This window comes from Salvia splendens, chromosome 16, assembly GCF_004379255.2.
Source record: "Salvia splendens isolate huo1 chromosome 16, SspV2, whole genome shotgun sequence".
NCBI lineage: Eukaryota > Viridiplantae > Streptophyta > Magnoliopsida > Lamiales > Lamiaceae > Salvia > Salvia splendens.
In genome coordinates this window covers 13,710,969-13,737,412 of record NC_056047.1, presented here as the reverse complement: position 1 = coordinate 13,737,412, position 26,444 = coordinate 13,710,969, and the positions used below count along the sequence as shown (strand labels likewise).

Sequence of the window (26,444 nt, the reverse complement as noted above, 5' to 3'; positions counted from 1 at the left end):
ATCCAACCTGATTCTTTTGGATTCTGAGCACAGTGTCAGAAAAATGGGGATGGATTGTTTGGAGAATAATGTCAATTATCACTGTTGGTAAGTGTTCTTTTTTTAAGAGGATTAAATAATGGTTCCCCATTTACCGCGCGGCCATGGTAACTCAAACCCTTGACTTATTGGTTGGAGGGAAAACGTCTTACCAACTAAGACACACTTCATCGCCATTGTTGTTGGTAAGTTTGGATGCAAAGGAAATACGAGATTTTTAGATGTGGAGAACCATATGGTCATGTTTGGGGCACATTCAGGCATAAAGTAGACAAGTCGACTTCAGATACCGGAGCTTCAAGGATTTTTGGTTAATGATGTTTTTAGAATTTAGAGCCCAATGTTTTACACTAGATTTCTTCTGTTGTAACTTTTGGGGGGATGTTTACTGTTAAGAATATTAGTATCCCACATTGGTGGTATGACATAGTCTAGCTTAGTCTCTTGTACTATATATATGTGGCATATGTTGAGTAATGAACTACACCAACACCTACTACTCTTCTCTACTATGTCTATATACTTCTCCACATATATCTATAATTTATTGTTCAACATTTACATTGAGTAATAGGAGACTCATAAAAATAGTCCAACCTAATCCACCGTTTACTAGGATGGACTTTGATGGATTGATTAATTTTAGGCTTGTTCGACCATCTTGTCCTTCAAATACTCATATCTTATGTTTTACCATCTATCCTAATACTCAAAGTAAACGTCCCCTTAGACAATATCTTGTGACAATTTTTACCGAATGAACTCTACAATTTTTTAAACAATTTGAATCTGGTGATAGGAACACAAAAACTATGAGTGCAGTATACTTAGACGTATGATCAAATGATCAAAGTTAAAAAGAGGAGGATATGATGATGACGACGACGACACATTTAAAATGCTAACTTTTGAAACACAATTACCCGATGGAATATTAAACATTACTTATTATATTGACAATTGCATCTGGTGCCAAGACCTTCTTATTCTCTCTTCTTGGATAGAGGCCTAACGGAAGTAGCAAATATTTTGCTTAATATCCACTCCATATCCCCTGTGGAGACTATTTCTAATGCACCAAATTCAAGATATGCCACTGCATCTTGGCTAAACATAAAAGTGCTCTCATTTAATAAAAAATCATGCTCAATAAAATGTGAAACCAAATGTGTTTATCTAGCATTGTACCTGCAATTCAAAAACCAATTCTGAGGGTCGGGCAGAAACAGTATTTTGTGATACTGGAGTAACATGGCTTCCACCTGAAGAGTGATGAGTAGGGCTTGCATTTTCCCCATCCAAAAATACATTATCCACCTCACTAGCTGAATAGCTGCTGTTTGCTCCAAGAAAAACACATGAATCTAAGTACGATCCAATCTGGAGCAGTGGGAAAAGAGATATATCAGATGCAACTGAGCCATAGAATTTAGATAGAACAACAGAAGGGGGATCTCATTAAGATGTAGCGATGAAGTACCTTGATTGTAACATTCCGAAATTGTAGTCTCTTTCCATTCCCCACATAAACTAAAGGTTCTATACTCGGACCTGAAATATTTAATCCATGTCTATCCTTCAAATACAAAACCCCACCTCCTCCATCATATATGAAAAGGTCCAATCTATCATCATCAGCAACCAAAGGCTTCTTCGGAGAAATAGAGAATTCATGGGAGGGTTGATGAAAAACTGGCTGGTCAATTATGAGTGCATGCACAGAAGGTGAAAAGTTTGCATTATCATCATATAACATTTCCCCACGAACAGTCGGGACAAAAAACTCAGCAATGTCAAGCAAAAAGTCAAGTGCAACAAGCAACTGAGGCCTCTGGATGCATAAAGAAACAAATGTGGACTTCTCATAGAATCTGGCATCGAGAATTAGAATTGCTGGAGTGTACTTTCTTGCACCTTCCACCAAAGAATTGCTGTCCACAACATTATGATCTTTGTTATTGAGCATAGTGGCTCTATGATTGTATTCACCAACATTAGGCTTCCCAACAGCCAACCTGAGCTCCTTTTCTGTTCCTTCGCGATCATCAACAACAATCAAATCCTTAAGTGTGGTTGACAGAAAGCCTTCCCCAACTGTATTAGATTTATACAGAAGCCATACTCCACGTATCTGAGATACAAAATCTTGTTATACTGTAGAAACTAGAAACCAATAAAATGGAAAGTAACAATACAAGGGAGGTGATCAGACAAACACTAGGAAATATATTCAATGAAGAAAGTAATTGAATAATGATTAGACTACATAACCAAAAAGAAATACTATTATACTAGTAATTAAATAGCATTCAATATAATGCAAGGTTTGCTGAGGCTCGTGATCACTACATTCAGTAACTTCTGGAGAGAACTTGGGTTAGTCAGAATATCAACTTGGACAAAATGTGCATTCCAACAAAAGTCAATATATAGGAATTATTCAGTAAATAATGAAAAAATCAAAATGCTTCGTATTTATGCACTTAAACAACAAAGAATCTTGCCATACTGGCATGACACTAATATTTACAGAGACAAATCTGCTGTGTAAGATAATAACTGTAACAGTAATCCAAGAAGTGATTCTCGAGACATTCTAAGGGTTGGTAGCACATGTTTTCACACATATGGCATAACTCTTCCCAGAATGAGGTGTAATAGTCATTGTTGGCAATTGAAACTAAAAACAAAATACTAACTATCCCACATCAGTTAAAGAGATAACTGAAACCACCACTGTATAGGAACAACTGCCATCATATGGGAAGTTTAAAAGGCATCAATTTACCTGGAGTGTAGCAAGTGATGTATCCCTTGTAATGCCATAATGAAGACTAAGTTCAACCATGTCTATATGCAAAGAAACCTTAGTAGCAATCCATGATTCCTTTGGCTCTGATTTAGATTTTGCAGGATCTAAACTTCGAGTTGCGCTGGATTCCCCCACTTCAATCAAAGGGGGTGCAGTTTCGTTTTTAAGTGAAGGCACAAGATTTGGTGTCTCTGAAATATTAGATTGAGCACATTCGATGATAATTTCATATTCTTTACTGGACAAAGCTGCTTTCAATTCTTCAATCTGAAAAAAAAATTTAAGGCAGAAGCACAATGTCATTATACTAAATACAATGCAGCATCTCTAAAACTGAGGTTTTAATACCCAAAAGATCAGTACAGACAACAATCAACTAGTCAGGATTTGCAGTAATGAATGATACCGTAATCGTGACTTCTGTACTTGGAACTCTATGGAACAAGTCACGGAGAGTTCTCTGAATGACAAGAGAAACACCCTTAACATTTTGAATTATGCTTTCACCTAATACAGACCCGGAACCAACATTTAAGTTGATATCTTCAACCTGAAAAGGAGCACATTTTAGTCAGAAAATTGATCAAACAATGAAAGCAATACAGCAAACAATAGAGTTGTTGACAAGGAATTCCTCCTAACCAGGTACAGCTATTGTTTTAGTAGTTAGACCAGCTGATATAGTTTGGATATATATAACTTTTTCAATAGACCAGCGGAAGAAAGTGGTAAATGATGCCAAGCAGCACTTGCAGCAAAAGCATACAAATTATTGCACCTTCATAGGTGGAGACCTGACCCCTTACAGAAGCTAAACAAGAATATGCTATGGCAAGAGTGGGTCTTGTAAATCCCATGGATCCAAAGAATCCCAATAGATGTTCCTAACCAACGTTTAATACAAATATGTTCCAAAACTAGATTGATCAATAAATGACCAAAATTTGAAATAGCAACAATTTGCTATTGTTATTGGGAGCTTGTTGACCTGTATAGTGATTACAAGACAGTTCAAATGTTTTATTCATTAGAGATATCTGTTTCTTTTGTCATACCTGAGATATCTAAATAACTATTGAGAGAAAATTATGACACAACAAATATTTCAATAATAACAGAACAATTTATTAATAATGACAACAAGAGGATGATGGGAGCAACAGAACTATCTACAACATACTCCAGTGTCTACCGACTCTACCCAAACCTGATAGAGAGAGAATGTAAAATCTTTATCAATACTGATCAATGACACAACCTTAAACTTGATTATCCTGTATATCCCCTAGCAATTCTTCATGGTCCTCAAATTTCTAATCAAATTATTCAAATCAACCATCATAATAATAGAACTGTAGAACAATTACTTTCCATAACCCTCAACCTCAACTGTAATTTAAAACCCAAGGTTAGAAGAAACAGATCAATAACTGACAAAGGAAGCATCCACCATGTGCCTGATTCCTTCAGCTCTCTTATAATAAATTATGACAGAAAGGACAGCAAAACATTAAAAAAACAAAAAAAACAAAGCAAAAAGAAAAGAAAAGCATAGAAGGATCCATAACTTTGGAATGACATACACAACACAAATTTCAGAGCAAAGTTATTCAGTAACCATTCGGTAACATATATTACCAGTAGGCAACTTCCCCAAAGATATAGGGGGTAATTCTTTTGTTGTTCTAGAGTATAATTAACATTCCATAAGTGTTATGGACTTTTTTTTATTCCAGCTTTGGGAGAGACGCATGAGGGTCATGCATCTCCTTTTAATGAAACGCATGATGGAGATGCGTCTTTTAGAAAGACGCATGACTCTCATGCGTCTTTCAATTTTTTCGGGTTTTTTTAAAGACGCATGAGCGTCATGCGTCTTATGGAGAGACGCATGAGCGTCATGCGTCACTAGTGAACAGTCAATGTTTTCTTTTTGAACATTTTGTCTTTAACTTGTTTTACTTGGTATAGGTAGTCTTCTCCGCATAATCGTTAGCTTCTATTTTGCTTTTACAGTGAGACTTTTAAGGAACCCATTCTCATCAAATCCGGAGGAGGAATCTATAATTATCTCTACCAATTAAAATTCTCATCACCTGACAATGCACAATTTAAAGCTGAGAGCAGCAAGATTCTCGGCAAGCTTCAGATAACATGGCGTACAAATTTGGGTGACGCATGACGCTCATGTGTCTTTTAAAAAAACCGAAAAAATTGAAAGACGCATGAGAGTCACGCGTCTTTCTAAAAGACGCATCTCCATCATGCGTTTCATTAAAAGGAGACGCATGACCCTCATGCGTCTCTCCCAAAGCCGGAATAAAAAAAAAGTCCAGTACACTTATGGAATGTTAATTATACTCTAGAACAACAAAAGAATTACCCCAAGATATAGCTAAACAAAATCCTTTCTTGTTTTCCATCAGGCAAAAATAAGAAAGCGAATCATTTTGTCAATCAAAAGTTTTCTACAGATGTTACTTTCTGTAGTACATAACAAGTATGAATCACAAAAGTATCTTACGAGAATTTGAAGAATGTCCACATGCACTGCTTTCATGTCGCTTCTATTCCCACAAAACCATCTAAACTTGTTCTGAACAGTGATTTGAACTACATCAAGTTTCAAATAGCTGCAAGCAAGGACATAAGATCATGCATGTAAATTTTACAAAAAATTTAAAATATTGTTAATGCAGATAATCAGTATTCATTGCAAATTTTACACTCACTCAGTGCTGTTTGTTCTCTTGGGCATTAAAATAATGGGCTTGTTAAGAGAAAGATCCAATTTAACTGCAGGTGATCCTTCAATTTCACTTCCCGTAAGCCAGTTCTCTGAATTCGCCACTTGATCTTTTATCCAGACAACATCCTTTGAATCAGCAGGAACAAGACCCATAAAGTAACTGACAACCTGTAAATCATTTTGCCCTCCAACACTGAATACATCTTTACAATAGTCTGGATTGCTAACCCAACTAAATGAAACAATAACTGAAAGACTAACAGACCTCTTGGATAAACCGATTCAAATAGATAATTCGGACTTCAGAGAGCTGCCCACGGAGGCTATAGTTATAGCCCTCGTAATCTTCATCATCAGTATGAAATGAACAAAATTCCAGCTGCAGATTGATGAAAAAAAGTTTTTGTATATTGATGTATAACCATTGTTATAGTATATAAGATTATATTATATGCCAATTGTTGTAGAGAAGTAAAACTATTAAGAAGAAATAACAAAACAGAAAAGCTGTCTGTATCTATGTAATGTGTAAGGTTGAGAACCACAACAAATACTCCATCCGTCCACGAAAAATAGGACACATTGTGAATGTCACGGGTTTTAATGTGGAATTGGTAAAATAGGAGAGAAGGGAAAAAAGTAAGAGAAAAGTAGTGTTAGTGGAATGTGGGGTCCATGTTATTAGTAAGAGAGAAGGGAAAAAAGTAAGAGAGAAGTAGTGTTAGTGGAATGTGGGGTCCATATAATTAGTAAGAGAGAAGGGAAAAAAGTAAGAGAGAAGTTGTTGAAAACTTTCCTTTTTTAAATATGCTCTATTTTTCGTGGACAACCAAAAATGGCAAATGTGCTCTATTTTTCGTGGACGGAGGGAGTAACATTTTAAAAGCCTCGACAAAGCACAAATTAATGTTTTTCATGCACCAGTACATTACGAAGCACAAATTCTCTTTTTTTTGTTGAAACTGGTGAGTTGTTCATGAGATATTTCAGATGGGATACAGATGGAGTAGCTCAAAATCGAAAGTAAAATAAAACATGCGAATCAACAATGGCTTATATAACTGAACAGCATTCCCGACTAACACAAAAATTTATTAGTGAGCCCAAGTATAGTCACATTGACTTCAATAGAAGAATTCACGCGGTGGATATGCCTAAACTTCGAAAGTCAAGCTGAAAAAGCATGCAAAGGTATTAAAATGATAGAATACAGTTAAGAAATCTGGGCTACCTCCACAAAAGAGCTACCACCAGGATTCCTCATGTCACAGGCCCAAAAATACATATGATTGCTCTGAAGACTATCATCACTTATCCTCAGATTCCCAAGGGATGCTTTTATACTAAAAGACGAAGGAAACACCTACCAGATAGAAAAAGTAATTTTAGATACATCAAGCATAGATGTTAAATTAGTATTCAGATAAGAAGATGGCAAACAGACCTTGATATCAGTAAGAAAACTATCTTGAGCCAAGGTAGCAAGTTTAGAGTCATTTTCCTTCATTAGAAAAATCTCAGCACGTGCCATATTCAGTAGTAAATAGAAAATCACTCTGGATTTCCCCTTCCCCAACAAAGATTCTAGAGGCTCTTCTGCTGGAGCAGACAGTGGCAGCTCATCATTTGAAATTACGTTCTGCGTAGAATGTGGAACAGCAGAGGTTGAAGACACATCCCTATAGTCATTGGAGCTCTCCGCTGAAGTGTTTATGGCATCTACGAAATCCATAATAGCTAATATAGTGGGTCTACGACAGTAAAACGTCAGTGTGGAGAGAGTGACTGCAACCTGTACCCAGGGTATTCCAACTATCAAACAACAAAATACAATGAACACAATCATCGAATGAAAATAAATGATGTATTCCAACTTTCCATGGTATAAACCATAATCTTTAAACCATAAAGCATAGCTCATGCCACTAGCTCCAATGAGAATTCAAAATAAAGGTATGGGCTGGCTATACTTTATCAGTCTTGCATGTTGCAACTTATATGAGGGCAGACATTCAAAGAATTAAAATAGTAGCATCCCATCATGGAGAGTGTTAATGTTACCCAATACGTAGTGAAATATTTTGTCATTTCACCTGTTCCCTAAGATCAACGCCTAACATCCGTTCAGCCCCTCTACCCCCAGCTTGACCTTAGACCACATTTTAGAGAGACCTGCTGCTCCACATTAAATCTGTGGCTTTCAAACTAGTTGGAAACTCAAAATTGACTTCCCATACCTTTCCAAGTCCGAAGCAGTCATGCATAAGTAATTTTGCTGATGAAGGTAAGAAAGATCTTCAACTTTCAAGAAAAGCTTTCTCACCTTTCCATAACCGTTTACAGAGACTAGATAGGAAGAACAGCTTTGAAACCCAGCCATAACATGGAGCTCAAAATGTAATATGAATAAGAAGACATATAATGTGCAGGAATTGGAACAACCAAGCAATAATTACCAACTTACTTGTTTATCAACATTGGAATAAAGGGGTGAGTTCTGGTCAAAAATAACAATCTGAGCTTTGACAAAACTGTCCAGTGAATCATTTGCTCCCACGTCACCAGCTTCCATATAAGTTACTCCAAGAGGCAGTAACCCTGCAACACGGCTGAAACATGGGGCCTCCAAGTCGAAGTTATCTGTGATTATTCCTGAACTATCATTTCCCGATGATAGCGGGCTACCAACTGAACTGTTAAGATCCTCAGATGCCTCATAAAACTCATCATCTCCCTCAACTTGGCCAGGATCATTCCTTGATTGAGTTAGAATATTAACATTATCTAATATGGAAGGTGCATCTGAGCTCCTGATGAATGATCTTGCTATGTAGCAAATCTGAGATGTCCCTTTCCAACAAAATGAGTCCTCTATTTCCAAAGCTTTAAGGACTGTGCCAATGAAAATATCGCTTGCTCTCACAGACAGTTCAACCTGCATCGCATTGAATCATGCAGATCAATGACAGCCCAGTAATGCAGGATAGAGAAAACAAAATAGATTTGAGTATAAGTCTTACTTGTCCACCAATTGCTCGTATCTCAAACAAACGCTTCTCTTCAGCAAGAAGCATCTTCAACAAACTTTGATCGTGCTGATAAAGTTTAAGCAGGAGCTCAAATTCAGAGACATAGTAGATATGAGTCGTACGACATATTATTTCTCAGGAAAAAACTACATACCTGGTCACTGTAACTAAAACTTATCTTCAACTCATCAAGTAAGCCAGTTAAAAAGAAATTCTCTATTGCTGATGAATCTGTTAAATCTTGGTCGCTGGTCTCAGAGCCTTCTGAGTCGGACAATGTTTCAATTAGACCACTAATAGGAGCACTAACCTGAACATACGATTGAGAAGCCAATGAGAAAACTTCAGCAGAAAATCACATAATGAACATCACCAAAATATTGGTTCAGCTCTGAGAAATCTAAGATAATCAGAAAACATGACATTTTATCCATATGGTAAATGTTAAGAATATTAGTACTCTGTCCCACATCGGTAATGTGACATAGCCTAGCTTAGTGTTTTGTACTCTATATATATATAATGACTAATCTTAAGTGTATAACTAGAGAACAAATCTCAGCCACTCATTATCTTAATCTAATGACTAAATTAAGTATTCATTTTCTACTAATAAAAATTGTATGGGGGTATTTTGGGAAATACATGGTTCCATATTTTGAATTAGATATCATCATCGACATCAGTGAGGCTTATGAGCTCTCAATTTCTCAGACCAATTACTACCACTGGCGTCGTCGCGCCCTCCGATTCCGCACCCTCCCTTTCGCCTCTTCCCCGATCCAGTGAAATACCACCACCACAGGTCGAATCCTAGTAGCAGCGAAGCAGCGACGCCGAAAATGCCCGCGGCAATGATAATCGGCAGCGGCGGCAAGCTGCTTGGCTATGCGGTGGTGCACTTGGATTTGAGGAGTATCCTCGACGATATGGGCAAATGCAAATCCTACGCATTCGGCATATGCATACCATTTCTTTTCTTCTTCTTTTTATTTCTTTTTCAATGTTACACAGATATTTATTTATTATTTCTTTGTACTCTATACTCATACAATATTACGAATTCAAATTAAAATGCCTTCATTAAGTTTTTTATTATTAATTTCATGATAAAATTAAAACTTAATAATGCACAATAAAAATAGGAACAAAGAAGTAAGAACCAATATATAATATCAATTGGATTTATTGATAATGTTACATCAAATCGTGTCAAATGATAATATTTTGAAATTAATTTTAAGAGAAGCGGAAATAATGGTTCAATTAAAATTAAGGCAGTTATGACAAAATAAATCACTATTAGCATGATTTTACTTCACTCTTGTTTACAAAACACATCACTCTTATTATGATTTTACTTCACTCTTATTCACAAAACACATCACTCTTATTATGATTTTACTTCACTCTTGTTCACAAAACACATCACTCTTGTTCACAAAACACGTCACTCTTATTATGATTTTACTTCACTCTTGATCACAAAACACATCACTCTTATTATGATTTTACTTCACTCTTGTTCACAAAACACATCACTCTTGTTCACAAAACACGTCACTCTTATTATGATTTTACTTCACTCTTGGGGAACTGAGTTGGGCATTCATAGACAAACACAATATAAATAAAGAAGCAACTCAAATCCTCACTACGACAAGTCAACTCTACAAATCTTACAAATTTTCAAAATTCATGTACATCATTCCATTTTGAATACTAACCTCAGAAAGCAGAAAAGGAGACGCGCTTCCATACAAATTAAGACTATTTTATCCCAAGTTTTAATAGTAAATTTTTAATACAATCAACAATATTTAGAATTACGTACTGACCAAAAGTTTAAGTCCAAAACTAATATAGATGACTCAAATAACCAAATACGTAGTTGGATTCTGGAGGGCTCAAACTCAAAAATTTGAAATCATGGGAAGCTGCAATGTAAATTTTCTCTATCCTCTCTCTCTTGACATAAATCTATAATAACGAAGAAGTTAATTAGAATAGAACGCAATAGGATGGAACAAAGCATTACTTTAATATTTTTCACAAAGAAAAGATGCCATGCATCGCAACACCGAGAGGTCTAGAATTGGAAAATTTTACATAACACACCATGCACTATTTAAGTTAATGAATTTCACACACCAGTATTTATTTATACATAAATGTAGAAATATTTTAAAAATTTATCAAGTGGACAATACACATCACTCTTAGCATGATTTTACTTCACTCTTGTTTACAAAACACATCACTCTTAACATGATTTTACTTTACTCTTATTCTGATTTTACTTCACTATTGTTTACAAAACACATCACTCTTAGCATGATTTTACTTCACTCTTGTTTACAAAACACATCACTCTTATTCTGTTTTTACTTCACAATTGTTTACAAAACACATCACTCTTATTCTGATTTTACTTCACTCTTGTTTACAAAACACATCACTCTTATTCAGATTTTACTTCACTGTTGTTTACAAAACACATCACTATTATTCTGATTTTACTTCACTCTTGTTTACAAAACACATCACTCGTAGCATGATTTTACTTCACTTTTGTTTACAAAACACATCACTCTTAGCATGATTTTACTTCACTCTTGTTTACAAAACACATCACTCTTAGCATGATTTTACTTTACTCTTGTTTACAAAACACGTCACTCTTATTCTAATTTTACTTCACTCTTGTTTACAAAACACATCACTCGTAGCATGATTTTACTTCACTCTTGTTTACAAAACACATCACTCTTAGGATGATCTGAGCTTTTCTATAGCTCTTAGCATGATCTGAGCTTTTCTATAGCTTTCCACCCACGCTTCCTTATTACAGATTTCATTTTCTCCTCTCTCTATTTCTATCTCGCCATCCTTCATTTGACTTGCACAAATATTGCAAATACACAAAGCTTCCATCGTTTCACACACACACTTGGATTAGGTACGCCTGTTTGTTTGTAGCTAATTTTTTCGCCCACAAACACGCACTGTGGAGTGAAATGTTGGATCTGAACGTTGACGCCTCCTCCTCCGGCGATGAGGTGGACTGCGGCAAAGCGGAGGCCGCTACTGATTCGGTGGCGTCCACGACGACGACGACCTCCGCCAACAATAATGCAGCCGCCGACGAGGCCGATTGCAGCAGCTGGACTCGCGAGAAATCGGCCTCCACGCTCAATTTCGTAATCCTGAACAACGACGTGATCGAGATCGAGGATGACCCCGACAATGACGCCGGGAACGAGCTGCAGCTCTTTCCGATCGCCAATTCGCCGTCGCCGGCGATGGTTAGGGCGAAGTATTGGCTGAATCTGTCTGTGCCGGAGGTCGACGAGATCCATTTCAGAGTTTCAGTGAACTCTTTGTCAAGCATGTTAGCTTTCATTAATCATTTTCTTGTTATGCCACCTGCAGTTATGGCTCCACCAATTGAAATTCCAAGCAAATCTCCTGCCGTCCAGAAGGCATGGAATTGAGCGACCGACGCCATTTCAATTTTGTATGTGAAGTGACAATTATATCCCTGCCTTGTTAATGTGGAGTAAATTTGTGATTGAAAGAACTAATTTCTCCTTAAATTAGAAAATTATATGTATTAATACTAGCCCTTGATTTTCTTGATCTTGTGGCTATGATTTGTTCTCTAGTTATTTGGTTAAGGGGTGTTTGCCATAGATCACTACCCTATATATATATATATATATATATATATATATATATATGGCTTGTGTTGATTAATAAAATACACCAAATACACTACTACTTTCTCTACTATGTCTAGTTACTTTTCCGCTTATATCTATATTTTACTATTCTACATGGTATCAGAGCGGATTCGAATCCGTCTCTAGAAAATTAGGGTTTCCAAAACAAAAAGATGAACTAAATTAGGGTTTCTGCCGCTGCCCGCTCTACTATCCCCACACTGCTCTTCCGTCACTACTCTACTCTACCCGAAATTATGTTTTGTTCTGCTCTACTGCGCTATTATGCCCAAACTAGGGTTTACGGTGTTGCTGCTCTACTCTGCCCAAATTTGGGTTTCTACCACTACTATATTGCACAACTGCTCTTCTCTGCCCAAACTAGGGTTTCTGACGTTGCTGCATTCTGCACTATTATGGTTCTGCTATACCACTCTTTCCGAAATTACATTATTATTCTACTCCTACAGTTGTCCTCCTGCTACAGTTGCTACTATGCTACAACTGTCACTACTACGTTGCATCTACTACTTCTGCTCTTGCTACTCTGCTGCAACTGTTAATGCATGCATCTGCTACTTCTGCTACAGTTGCAACAACTGCCCTACAGCTGCTACTCTGCTACAGCTGATACTAACTACCCTGCATTTGCTACTCTTCTACAGTTGCTACTACTGCCCTGCATCTGCTACTTCTGCTACAGTTGCTACTACTGCCCTATAGCTGCCACTATGCTACAGCTACTACTACTGCCCTATAGCTGCCACTCTGCTACAGCTACTACTACTCTACCTTGCAGCTTTACAGCTCTACTTATGCAACAGCTGCAACTACTACTGCCCTATAGTTTCGGCTACTACTATTGCTGTCGATGTCATAGAAAGAAACATTTTTGAGAACTTTGTACCAAGCTGGACAATATAGATGTTCCGGCTTGAGGGGGAGTGTTAAGAATATTAGTACTCTGTCCCACATCGGTGATGTGACATAGCCTAGCTTAGTGTTTTGTACTATATATATGTGGCTTATGTTGAGTAATAAAATACACCAAATACACTACTACTTTCTCTACTATGTCTATTTATTTTTCCGTTTATATCTATATTTTACTGTTCTACAGTAAAAAAACATATTGTGACATGTATCTTCTTGCTCTTAAGAAGAGCACGCAATGGTTTGGAAACACAAATTAAACAGAAGCAATATTCAACTATTCCAATAACATGACCATGGAGAATTCTAAAGCTCTTCACTCGCTCGATGGAGTTAGGGTTGTTTATCTTGGTAAAAAGTTAGGCATCATGATTAATTTCTATGATCCAACTCGACAGGGTGTGTTAGAATACATTTGTCCATAGAGTATAAATTGTAAAGCAAGCTAGTGCTTTCCAAGTTCAGTTAGGACTCTTGTCTTTGCATATACGTATGTACTTTGATAGTAGATATATATAGAGAATTTTCCCCAGCGTTTTGTTCCAACTTTTATTTAACACTAGGGAGTACAACCCTGGCAAGATAAGATGGATAAGACACCCTTGACATTTTAACAAAATAAAAGTGAGATAGAAGAGTACCGGAGCACGATAAATAGCTCCTTGAAGATTGCTTTGCCAATTTTTCCTTGAGCTTTCAGAGTCGAAACGAAAAATCAGAGCACTTGTATCTTCTAAAACCTAGAGAAGTAAGATACGAATATGAAAACCAAAAGAAAACCATAAATTACAAAGTTCCATCAAAGCATTTCTAACTTTAATAAGATGTTGACATATTACCCCTTGGGACTACCTTGGAATAGGGGCGGTCAGCATCACAAACAGCCAATACATGTTCCACATTACCAAGAAGCTCAGCAGGAACTTGATATAAATGTTTTCCCCGTAAGCTAGAATGAGAAAATCACAGAATCAATCACCAATATAAATGTCAAATCACTTTGTATACTGTATATACAGCCACAATGTCAGCAGGCATTACATGTTAACTGACATGCTAAAGATACAAGTAGCTGATCACATTGATATGTATAACTTCAGATATTACAGCATTAACTCCAGATTTAGTCAGGGGCAGATGTAAAACATTAAGTGCCATCCAGGAATTTAGTATGTATCATTGGTATAGTACACTTCTCATTTACACAACATTCCTTCGATATTTTTTTCATAAATCAGATAAAGTTGTATCTTTCCATATGTAAACCTCTTATCCGCCTAAAAAAATTGTGTTAAATTACTTCGGCAAACAAACAAGAAAGTCCCAGGTGGAGACATGAAATTTTAAAATAAATTTCCTTTGAGGTCAACCAAAAAACACATTCTAGGAAAGCTATTTTTAGTTTTTGCTTCCATATAATGGGGCACTTCCTCTGCTGTGACTTTGCTTCAATGTAATCACTAAAGTTGGCCAACCTAATAGAGGATCGCAAATGCACACTCCATAGATAGATTACTAAAGAATGAACAATCAAGGGAACTAATTTAAAAGGGAAATATTAAGGCAGAATCCGGAGACCAATTCAGCAGGGAAAACATCAAGAGATTGACATAATTTTTCTTAATAATAGGCTAGCTTTTCTCTTTACTAATTTCATGCATATATAACTAAGAAACCTTTATGTATAACAAGAGGACTATAAACTGAACATCCTTGGGCTAAGGAACATGATTATTAATCTTGATTCTTGACAGCTTGGAAAGGAGCAAGAATATGACTTATTTCTTGTGCTATAAACTCTATGATGTAAATTTTATCAGCAAACAAAATCAGAAAAATTATTGTAATCTGATCATGTCCAAACCTGAAGTATTGTTCATAATTTCTTGACTCAGGAGTTTCTAGCATATAAAGAGATGGCCCAACTATACAAAAATATCTGCGCTGCCAAACAGCTTCTCTACCTCCAACACCCTGAAAAAAAGAGCTTGAATGAGGAAAAAGTGAATGGTAACAATAGTACTCCCTCCTTCTCACCGCAAGTGATTGATTTTCCTTTTTTTTTGTCCCACTACAAGTGATTGATTTCCATTTTTAGCTAAAATCAAATCATATAATTACACTTACTTTACTCTCTCTCATACTTTATTCTCTCTTTATCTCTCCTACTTTATCCTCTCTCCTACTTCATTCTTTCCACTTAACTCAATAAATATCATTTTTCTTGAATCCCATGCAAAAAGGAAACAGAATAACCTTTCGCGCAAGATGATAATGCCAGCCCACATAATCAGCTTCGTCCCATGGACGCACTAGAGCTGAATGATCTGCATCCTCCCCTTGAAAGATCTTGGCCACTTGCACTAGACGATGATAGCGTGATGGAGAAAAGTGAAACCCAATGGAGGGAAGTCTCATAGCAAGTCGTGTTGATGGAAGTGATGCAACTTGTGATCTAATCTGGAAAGTCAAAATGAAGATGCAATAACATGAACATTTGCCAATTCACTCAATTGCATGAACACTTCCAATTGATTGACACATAGTTATAACTTTTTCACCTGCTGAAGCTTTAAAAATACTCCACACTTGTCGATAACTGGTAGGAAACTGATAAAGCTACCCTTAGATAAAACATCAGTTCTATTTGGCATAGATAGGCTCCAGCTATAGTCACCATCAATAAGGAAAGCTGATACATCTCTCAAGACCAAATTGAATTGTGTATACATGTTCATCTCTTCAGGTGAAGCATATTCAGCATCATCCTGAACGTAGAGCTCTCAAGGTAAACAAAATGTACTTCAAGAGTTAGTCAAACCAAACTCAAGGCTTGAGAAACTAACCTGAGAACGAATCACTAACTTTCCCAGATCAATCAGGAGCTTTGTGGGGTGGACACTATCAGGATAGAAGTCAGTAGGAACAGTAATCTTGGGTGCTGCAATATCTAAATCCAAGTGAAACCTGAAAAAAACGAAGATTATAAATTAGCCGAAATAAAAGGTAAAAAAACTTAAGAATATACTACAATCATTCAATAATTTCATCAGCTTGAAATATTTATGAGGATACCCACTAAATACGCCAAGATTTAGTATCTAGACTTCACTGAAAACCATTAAGATGTTACTCATATTGACCTTGTGTATATCTTTGTTGGCATTCTATTTTTAATTAGCTTACTAACCCAAATTGCTGACGTGACTTCCTCTACAAATGGACAAGGGAAAGAAAAAAAGGCTTGCAGGTAGAATTTATCTTTCTAACTTTTAACATCAAATCTTATTATTCACAAACGATAGCTCAAGTTCAATATAAGATTCATAAAGCCAAATAAGACGAAATGTATAATGAATTTCATCACATAGAAGAAAATTCAAGCCATAGTTATCTATCACGTTCCTCAATGTTTCAGAATATCATGTGATTTAGAAAGTATTGTTTCAAGAAAGCATCCCTCTTATTTTCTCAATGTCGACCGAATAACAGGTATCAGCATTTCCAATACATGAATATTGGTGCGCAAAGGCTATTATCTCATAACTAAGAAGCAAGAATAGCTAGGGACCACATCAAAGCTTAAACCTCAGAACTCAAATGTCCCTCAAATACAGTTCTTCCAATTCCTCACCAAAATAATACTCCCTCCATCCCATAAAAATAGCACAATTTGGTACGGCCCAGATTTTAGTGCACAATTGGTAAAGTAGGAGAGAGAGATAGGAAGAAAAAGTGATTGGAGCACTGTTAATGGAGAATGGGGCCACCTCAATAGAGAAAAAAAGTTCTCAAACATAGAAGTGTCTATTTCTATGGGATGGACCAAAATGGCAAAAATAGTCTATTTTTTATGGGACGGAGGGTGTAGTACTCAAAAACCCTTATCAGATAATACTTCTCCGATGAAATATTTGCACCAAATAGACCCAATTGCTGCTGATGTCAAGGACATAAGTATTGTCTGTCTCTGCAACATCCAACTTAGAGTTGCATCCTTGGATTGAGCCAAGTGATGTTCTCAAACATAAGGGTTAAACAAGGCCTGCGGCTTTCTAACATTCAAAGCTTTCACCATCATCAATCCCTACTTAATTGGCAATAGCTAGTTCTGTAGTTTCAAATTATTGCAAATAACCTGATGCGGTCTTTCAATGCCCTGTTCATTTGCTTGGTCGCTGTGCGCTTCACTTCATCAATGGTCAACTGCAAGGATAATATGATAACATAAGAGATCAGAAAAGAAATACTATACATCTTTCACATAAACTGCTCCAGATAGCAAGGGAAACATGCCAGTAAGAATAATTGATAAAAGGTCATGCTAAGAACATTACTACTGCAAAGAAATAATAATAGGAAAACTTATCAAGGAATAATCCTACTGAAACAATGAAGTCCCATTCAATTTGACATATATAATTGGTCAGTTTTGCTGATAAATTATTGATCAGTTCATAACAAACAGAGAAGGTATTAGGTGTTGGGTTTGGTATGAAAGCTAGATGACACAAGAAGTAAATAAACTAGCACAATTTTTCAGCCACCCATACCCAGAAAATAGTTAGATGTAGAAGATTTGATCTTACAAATCAAAGCTGCATATACAACTTAAGAGAGAAGCAACACCTGTCTACTGGAACTATCAGAAACAAAAATAATTCTCTGTTGGATACAGAGAAGGGTTCTCCATTAAAGGAGTTAAAAATGTAAGCATTTCAGTAGCAGCCAATACTTTGAAATATCAACTTCAGTAAGCATAAATACTGATTTAAGTAGGTTGTTGGTTCAATATCTGATAATAATCATCAAGAATAAATTGCCATGATCTTAAATCTCAAGCTAAATTAATCACTCAAATTTAATACATCAAGAACAGTGCTTCTGGAAGATCCAAACTACAGCAATGTCCTTGATAGCTATTAACATTGAATGACCTCGATAACAATCTTATGTGTGTGTTTTCCATGTATACACATACATTATAAGTAGTCAAAGTTAAAATAATCCAATGTCAACAACCGTAGATAGGCTGCCATTCACAATAGAGAAAAAAATTTTGAACCAATTTTTTGTTGAGGTGTGGCAAACCAGAAAATTTAATTACCTAATGCAGACAATGTAAGTAAAATAGGATGGGGAATCTGATTAATAAAAATATATCCATACTCAATATATAAATTGGAAGGCAAGTAAACATCAGGAACTCAACAGTCTTTCAACGGTTCACAGACCTTTAGGTGAGAAGGAGCCAAATTTAAAAAGATAAAGCTAATAAAATACAATATTAATGCAAAAAAACAAAGTAACCAACGGATGGACAAAATATCCATCATCCCACCTAACTTATTATTAGTGAACTAATGTGAGAATATAGTGGTATCAGCATGAACCCTAAATTGTTAATCAACTCTACCAGCCCTTCCCCACGGTGCATTGTGAATTTCAGAATTGCATGAGCAGTATAAGCACTTTACCAAGCACTCTATGTTAATTATGGAGCCTAAAATATCTCCTACCATGTTTAGGATTTGTTTCCTTGAAGTATATTTCCTTGTGATAGATTTATTCCTTAAAAGATATTTCCTTATGGAATATGTTTCCTAGTTTGACTAGAATTAGGGCTCTCTAGTTACTTATAAATAGAGGTGCTCCCTCATTGTTAAATCATCCTGAAATTATATAGTGAAATCCCTGGCTTGGCATCGCCCCCAGACGTAGATACACATTGTATCGAACTGGGTAAACAACTTCTTGTGTTCATTCTCTTTCATATTCGTGATTGCCTGTGTTTATTTCCCAACAACTGGTATCAAGAGCCTAGGGTTTAAGAGTCAGAAATCACGATGGGGATCGACGAGAAAATTGCTGTAGAGAAGTTTGATGGATCTGATTTCGGATTTTGGAAGATGCAGATTGAGGATTACATGTACGGTAAAGATCTCTGGAAGCCTTTAAAAACCAAACCCGAAAAGATGGAACATGAGGAGTGGGAGCTGCTGGACAGAAAAGCGATAAGCGCGATTAGGCTATCGTTGTCCAAGGATGTGGCTTATCACACGACTGCAGCAAAGTCGACAAAGGAGATGATAAAGATCTTGGAGGACATGTATCAGAAACCATCAACGGCAAACAAGGTACATCTGATTAGACGATTGTTTAATTTTAGAATGCAAGAGGGAAAGCTGGTGCAACAACATCTCAACGAGTTCAACATGATTACTTCGCAACTGAACTCGGTTAATATAAAATTCGATGATGAAATTCGTGCCCTGATTTTGCTATCGTCTCTGCCTGAGAGTTGGGCTGGCACAGTGACAGCAGTTACTGCTGCAGAGACAAAACTAACAGTTGACAGAGTAAGAGATCTGACGATTGGTGAGGAAGTTCGCCGGAGAGAATCAGGATCTTCTACTTCGGGATCAGCACTGAATACAGAGCAGAGAGGCAGATCGAAGGGAAAGCAAAATCATGGAAGATCAAATTCCAGAGGAAGGAGTCAATCCAAGAAGGATTTGGATAAAGTTAAATGCTGGAATTGTGATGAGTTTGGGCATTTTAGAAATCAATGTGAGGCACCGAAGAAGTATAAGAATAAGGATCAGAAGGACAAGAAGACAGCAAACGCTACCATGTCTGATGACGATGGCGAGGCGTTGGTCTTGAGCGTCAGTAGTCCGATGGAATCGTGGGTATTGGATTCTGGGGCGTCGTTTCACTCCTGCAGCAATGTGGAGATAATGGAAGACTACGTTTCTGGCGATTTTGGGAAGGTACATCTGGCTGATGACGAGCCCTTAGATATCGTGGGAAAGGGAAACGTGAAGGTAGTGACGTCCAATGGATCCGTAATAAAACTGAATGGAGTCGGACACATTCCTGGATTGCAGAGAAGTTTGATTTCGATTGGGCAGCTTGATGCAGAAGGGTACACCGTGACGTTTGGCTGCAACAATTGGAAGATTACCAAGGGAGCTATGATAGTAGCTCGAGGTAAGAAGGAGGGTACGTTGTATACCACAACTAACTCCAAAGATTGCATTGATATTGCAAGTGAGGCAAATAATGCAGATTTGTGGCACTGTCGTCTTGGCCACATGAGCGAGAAAGAGATGAAGATAATGTGCTCAAGAGGTTTACTGCCTGGCTTGAAAACTGTTGAAGTTGGCCTGTGCGAGGATTGCGTATTTGGGAAACAGAAAAAGGTGAGTTTCTCAAGAGGAGGCAGAAAATTGAAGACACAGAAGTTGGAGATGGTCCACACTGATCTATGGGGACCAGCACCTGTGAAGTCCCTAGGAGGCTCTGAATATTATATGACTTTCATCGACGACTCTACTCGAAAGCTATGGGCTTATTTTCTGAAGAGTAAATCCGATGCGTTTGACGCTTTCAGGAAATGGAAAGCCCTTGTTGAAACTGAAACCGGGATGAAGGTGAAGTGTCTAAGATCCGATAATGGAGGAGAATATGAACTTGCAAAGTTCAAGGAATTCTGCGCCGAGAATGGAATCCGCATGGAGAAAACTGTGAAAGGAACTCCACAGCAGAATGGAATCGCAGAGCGCATGAACAGAACGTTGAATGAGCGAGCAAGATGCATGAGGTTGAAAAGTGGATTGCCAAAGAGTTTTTGGGCAGATGCATTCAACACAGCTGCATTCCTAATTAATAGAGGTCCATCAGTTCCCTTGGAGTTTCAGATACCCGAGGAGGTTTGGACAGGAAAAGAGGTAAATCTATCTTTCCTACGCATCTTTGGTTGTGTTGCTTATGCTCAAGTTAGTTCCGTTGAGAGAAGTAAGTTGGATGTTAAATCTATTAAGTGTACGTTCATTGGTTATGGAGGCGATGAGTTCGGTTATAGACTCTGGGATGAGCAGAACCGTAAGGTTATTCGCAGTAGAGATGTCATCTTCAATGAACAGGTATTGTACAAGGATAGATTGGAGGCGTCAAGTCCCAGCAGTTCTGAGCCACAAGTGGTCGAGCTAGACATCTCAAACTCGAGTGGGAGCAAGGAGAGTCAGAATGCTGAATAGGTGCTTGAAGAAGAACCAAGCACTCCACCACCGACTATTCCGCTGCCTAAATCGACTAGAGAGCGACGTGCACCTGATAGGTACTCGCCCTCTAATTTCTATTTGTTACTTACTGATGTTGGTGAGCCCGAGTGTTATGCAGAGGCAGGAGAAGGCCCTGATAAACGAAGGTGGAAAATTGCCATGGATGACGAGTTTGCCTCTCTTCTCCTAAATGGCACATGGGAGCTTGTGGAACTTCCTAAAGGGAAAAAGGCATTGCATTGCAAGTGGGTCTATCGAATCAAAGGTGAAGCTGATGGTAGCAAGCGCTACAAGGCTAGGCTGGTTGTCAAGGGATTTGAGCAACGATACGGTATTGATTATACAGATGTGTTCACTCCTGTTGTGAAACTAACTACTATTCGTTTAGTGTTGAGTATGGTAGTTGCAGAAAATCTATTGTTACATCAGATGGATGTAAAGACGGCATTCCTTCATGGTGATTTGGAGGATGAGTTGTACATGACACAGCCTGAAGGATTCATAGTAAAAGGAATGGAAAACCTTGTATGCAAGTTGAAGAAGAGCTTGTATGGTTTAAAGCAAGCTCCAAAGCAGTGGTACAAGAAGTTTGATGGATTCATGATGGAGATTGGCTATAAAAGATGCTACGCTGACCATTGTTGTTACTACAAGAGGTTTGACAAGAGCTATCTTATTCTGTTATTATATGTTGATGATATGTTGATCGCAGGAGGTGATCAAAAGGAGATGGATAAGTTGAAAAGGCAATTGTCTGAACGATTCTCCATGAAAGATCTTGGAGAGGCTAATCAAATTTTGGGCATGAGAATCGAGCGTGACAAGGCGGCAGGAAAATTGTATCTTTCGCAAGCTGCTTACATTGGTAAGGTTTTGGAAAGATTCAACATGGATAATTCGAAGCCAGTAAGTGTGCCTTTGGGCAGTCACTTTAAGCTGTCGAAGAAGGAGTCGCCGAGTACAAAAGAAGAACGCGCTGAAATGAAGAAAATTCCTTATGCTTCAGCAATTGGCAGTATTATGTATGCAATGGTGTGTACGAGGCCTGATATTGCACAAGCAGTGGGAGTAGTGAGCCGGTTCATGGGTGATCCGGGCAAGCAACATTGGGAAGCAGTTAAATGGATCCTTCGATACTTGAGAGGTACTACAGAAAGCGTCTTATGTTTCAATGGCAAGAATGTCGAGCTGGCAGATTATGTGGATGCAGACTTGGCGTCCAATGATCTTGATGGGAGAAGAAGCACAACCGGGTATGTATTTACTTATGGTGGTACTGCTATTTCATGGACTTCTAAGTTGCAGAAGACTGTTGCTTTGTCTACTACGGAGGCTGAATATGTAGCTGCGACAGAGGCAAGCAAGGAGATGGTGTGGTTGCAGAGTTTCTTAGATGAACTTGGGAAGGAGAACAAGAGTAGCATACTCTACAGTGATAGTCAGAGTGCTATTTTCTTGGCGAAGAATCCAGCGTTTCATTCTAGGACAAAGCATGTGGAGTTGAAATATCATTACATCCGACACCTAGTGGAGATGAAAATCCTGCAACTTGTGAAGATACTTGGAAGTGAGAATCCTGCAGACATGTTTACTAAGGTGGTGACCTTAGAGAAATTGAAGCTATGCATAGCTTCAATTGGCCTTGGAACTTGAAGAGAAGGTTAGGCGATGCTAAGCGGATGAAGGGATGAGATAACGAGGAAATGGTTGTTTAGGAGTTGTTAGTCTCCAAGTGGGAGATTGTTAATTATGGAGCCTAAAATATCTCCTACCATGTTTAGGATTTGTTTCCTTGAAGTATATTTCCTTGTGATAGATTTATTCCTTAAAAGATATTTTCTTATGGAATATGTTTCCTAGTTTGACTAGAATTAGGGCTCTCTAGTTACTTATAAATAGAGGTGCTCCCTCATTGTTAAATCATCCTGAAATTATATAGTGAAATCCCTGGCTTGGCATCGCCCCCAGACGTAGATACACATTGTATCGAACTGGGTAAACAACTTCTTGTGTTCATTCTCTTTCATATTCGTGATTGCCTGTGTTTATTTCCCAACACTCTAAAATATGGACGTCCAAACTAGCACCAATCACAAGTTACTCAAACCCAAATATCATGACTAAAGCAACCTCTAGCAGTGAAGAAAACCATGAGTGCATAGCACGAAGGTCAAAGTACAAACCTGCACAGCAGAAGCAGTTTCCTGGACCAGAGTCTGACTCACAGTAGCACTACTTTGAAAAAAATCAATGATTTGATTGATGGAGTCCTTCAAATACTGAACCAAACAAAAAGTCAATCTCAAAGTTACATATTGAGATGATAATGATGATGATGATAGTTGATTAAAACGAACTGCCATCTTACAGTCACATAACACGGTGACGCTTTAGCAACCAGACTCCAGTCGAGATCTCCATCAAGAGGTTTATAGCTAAAGAGAGCAACCAGTGAATCTGACTCACTTTCACTCTGTAAAGTTGAATAAAATGGTTTGGACTTACTAAACCAAGTGATACGTAAATATGTAGCACATAAATACATCAAAAAAACCATCATACCTCAGCAAGAAGACCATTTGGGGAGAGTAATCTGTATGATCCCAATTTTACATCAACAACTTGCGTCTCCGGATACAGCTTTATGCAAGACTCAAGATTATCACAGGATAAGTCAGCAAGGCACTCCTCAGAGTCCATCAGCTTTGATGCATTATGTTTCATAAAAAGCTTCAAGAACATATTTGGTCTCCGCTTGTCATGGATCAATAGTTGTTCCTCATCAGCTTCCCTGTATCCAATAATATCATTCAATCTCTTCCAATCTTCTCCAGTGAGAGCCCCCGGTTCATTTTCATCTTTAACAGGTTGATTGGTCCTGAAACAGTGGTAATTACTTATGCATATGTAAATATGCTAAGCTTATGAAATACATAAAATAAAAATAACAGCAGATGGCAGACTTCTTTACCATCCAAATGACCACCATGATTTTTTTTCTCTTTGCTTTCTTAGAAAGAGTTCTGATTCAGTTGATTGCTCCACAAACTTATGGGCTAACATCCTGTTCAAAATCAAAGCAGTGATTACAAATAATGTATGTTGGAGTCAGAAAGTGAATCCATTGAAGAGGAAAATCCTTCTAGCAAAAAGTAAGTACATTCTCTACTAGAAGATATGATGCTGAGTACAGAAGCAGTTTCAGATTTCAAAATAATTTTGCAAAGATTTTCAAATCCAGATGAAGACTTAGCAGTTCCATATTCTGCAGAGTAATTTTCTAGTCAAAGAAGCCCAATCATTTGTACATGTTGAAGTTCTACCACCAAAAATGATAAAATCATATTTCTGATTCCAAACACTGGTATATAACTAAATAAGTAGTCACAGTGAAGTAACCATTAACCAAGGTGTTTTAAAAGCTCCTAGGACACCCACCCCACCCGCCCCCCAACTACGATTTGTCTAATCCTGGAAAGGAAACAAACATCATTGCTTCTATTACAGTAAGAAACTCCAGCTTTCCAACAAAATAAATAGTAGACAAATATATACCTCCACTGAAGAATGACTTCAATATCAAGTTCCCTATCAAGTTCCTCTATCTCTTTGTTGTCATCAATCACAGTGCGTTCAAGATCTGATTTGAGTAATGCAGCATAGAGCGATATGTATTTCTTATGCAATCTAGCATATCGCAGGACTTGCTCCCATGGCAATTTTCCACTGCCAACAAAAAAAGGGACAGATAAGTTTTAACCAGTTCAAAACACAAGGGAGAATAAAACTCACAGCACCACCGCATGAGATATCATCAAAGAAGTGGAGTATATAACAGATTACAAGGTCTATCCCTTGAAATATAGGACATCAGCTCTAAACCTCTTTACTCATGCTGTTAGGAGAAGAAGTTTAAGTCGTTAATTCCACTAATTCTTTTGTTCGTTAACTAGGATAATAGGAGTAAAAAAACTCCAGAATCTACACCATAATGGACAACTAGCACCAGAAAAAAAATATTTTTGAAAAGATATATCACAACTTAATATATGTAGCACCTCTCAGTTTTCTCAAGTTGTGACTATATGCTTGGAATAAATTCAGGGTGTACCGCAAATTCACAAGAAGATGTTTTGTTCAACATAAGCATGCAGATACCAAAATGATGATCAATATTCAATTCTAGTAACTCCAATCTATCACCCAATTCCAACTTTGCCATATTCAACAACTAAACATAGTAACTTGACACTTCCTGTCGAACTTCTCTCTTGCCAGGTAATGCTCGAAATATCATTTATTTATTATACTGGGCTAATAAAAATCACAGTTCTGGAGTTTTGCTTAATTATTGGCCAGTTTTTTTCATTCGGCAACGGAAAAACACTACACAGTCACAACTAGACATCTCTATTGTACATTTAGGAAAAAATCACAGCATCTGAATCATATTAAAAGAGCCTGAACCTGGCTTTCTTCATTTGGTCTGAAGTTGCTTTGCAGGCGAACTTCCACCATGATCTTGGATCAGTTTTTATAGATACACGTGGACGATAATGAGCATATTTCAGTCTCTGATTGAAGGCTGTGAAATTATCAGCCAATTTCAACAAATCACGGTACCCATTCTGCCATTGAGTATAAAATAATTAGTTATGGGTGAAAGTGTGTTTATGTAGCTGAGTAGAGAGGCGAAAACTCCAATAACTCCAATTACAAACCTTTGACAAGCAAAGGGTCACATCGTCAAGTTTCACATCAGCATTCTGCAGTGCTTGATCTTTCTTAGTGGAAGCATCAGAGCGGTCTTTTGAATACTTGGCACTTCCACTTACTGGTTGCAAAACATAAGAGTGCTTTTCCTGATCACTCGCTGCAGGTTTTCCATCCTTAGTCCCAAATTTGAAAATCTAGAACACGCACAGATTAGATAAGAGCAGTAAATAAATTAAATATAGTCAACAAGCATACAGCAAATCATAAAAATACCTGTTCCCACTCGGATGGTAGCAAATCCTCCCATGATTTTGCAATATACCATGGCCTGATATCAGCATCCAAATAAACAGCCATTCTTTCCAGTTTTACGGTCTA

The 26,444-nt window shown here is 37.5% G+C and overlaps 1 protein-coding gene across 1 annotated transcript in view; it reads right to left on the bottom strand.

Annotated features, from left to right (window-relative positions):
- Window positions 1–26,444, bottom strand: part of LOC121771392 — a 54,792-nt gene that overhangs the window by 22,331 nt on the left and 6,017 nt on the right. Inside the window, exons 7-33 of the mRNA XM_042168175.1 lie at window positions 26,340–26,441; window positions 26,072–26,260; window positions 25,818–25,978; window positions 24,906–25,076; window positions 24,322–24,414; window positions 23,913–24,228; window positions 23,719–23,823; window positions 23,534–23,629; window positions 17,423–17,490; window positions 16,131–16,251; window positions 15,846–16,052; window positions 15,541–15,744; window positions 15,149–15,258; window positions 14,137–14,233; window positions 13,926–14,024; window positions 8,784–8,939; window positions 8,621–8,695; window positions 8,065–8,535; window positions 7,045–7,392; window positions 6,832–6,963; window positions 5,866–5,979; window positions 5,584–5,768; window positions 5,376–5,484; window positions 3,258–3,401; window positions 2,828–3,118; window positions 1,520–2,170; window positions 1,228–1,419 (exon numbers count right to left, since the gene is read on the bottom strand). Coding sequence (XP_042024109.1) covers window positions 1,228–1,419; window positions 1,520–2,170; window positions 2,828–3,118; window positions 3,258–3,401; window positions 5,376–5,484; window positions 5,584–5,768; window positions 5,866–5,979; window positions 6,832–6,963; window positions 7,045–7,392; window positions 8,065–8,535; window positions 8,621–8,695; window positions 8,784–8,939; window positions 13,926–14,024; window positions 14,137–14,233; window positions 15,149–15,258; window positions 15,541–15,744; window positions 15,846–16,052; window positions 16,131–16,251; window positions 17,423–17,490; window positions 23,534–23,629; window positions 23,719–23,823; window positions 23,913–24,228; window positions 24,322–24,414; window positions 24,906–25,076; window positions 25,818–25,978; window positions 26,072–26,260; window positions 26,340–26,441 — 5,007 coding nt within the window. The remainder of the gene's footprint in view (window positions 1–1,227; window positions 1,420–1,519; window positions 2,171–2,827; window positions 3,119–3,257; window positions 3,402–5,375; window positions 5,485–5,583; window positions 5,769–5,865; window positions 5,980–6,831; window positions 6,964–7,044; window positions 7,393–8,064; window positions 8,536–8,620; window positions 8,696–8,783; window positions 8,940–13,925; window positions 14,025–14,136; window positions 14,234–15,148; window positions 15,259–15,540; window positions 15,745–15,845; window positions 16,053–16,130; window positions 16,252–17,422; window positions 17,491–23,533; window positions 23,630–23,718; window positions 23,824–23,912; window positions 24,229–24,321; window positions 24,415–24,905; window positions 25,077–25,817; window positions 25,979–26,071; window positions 26,261–26,339; window positions 26,442–26,444) is intronic.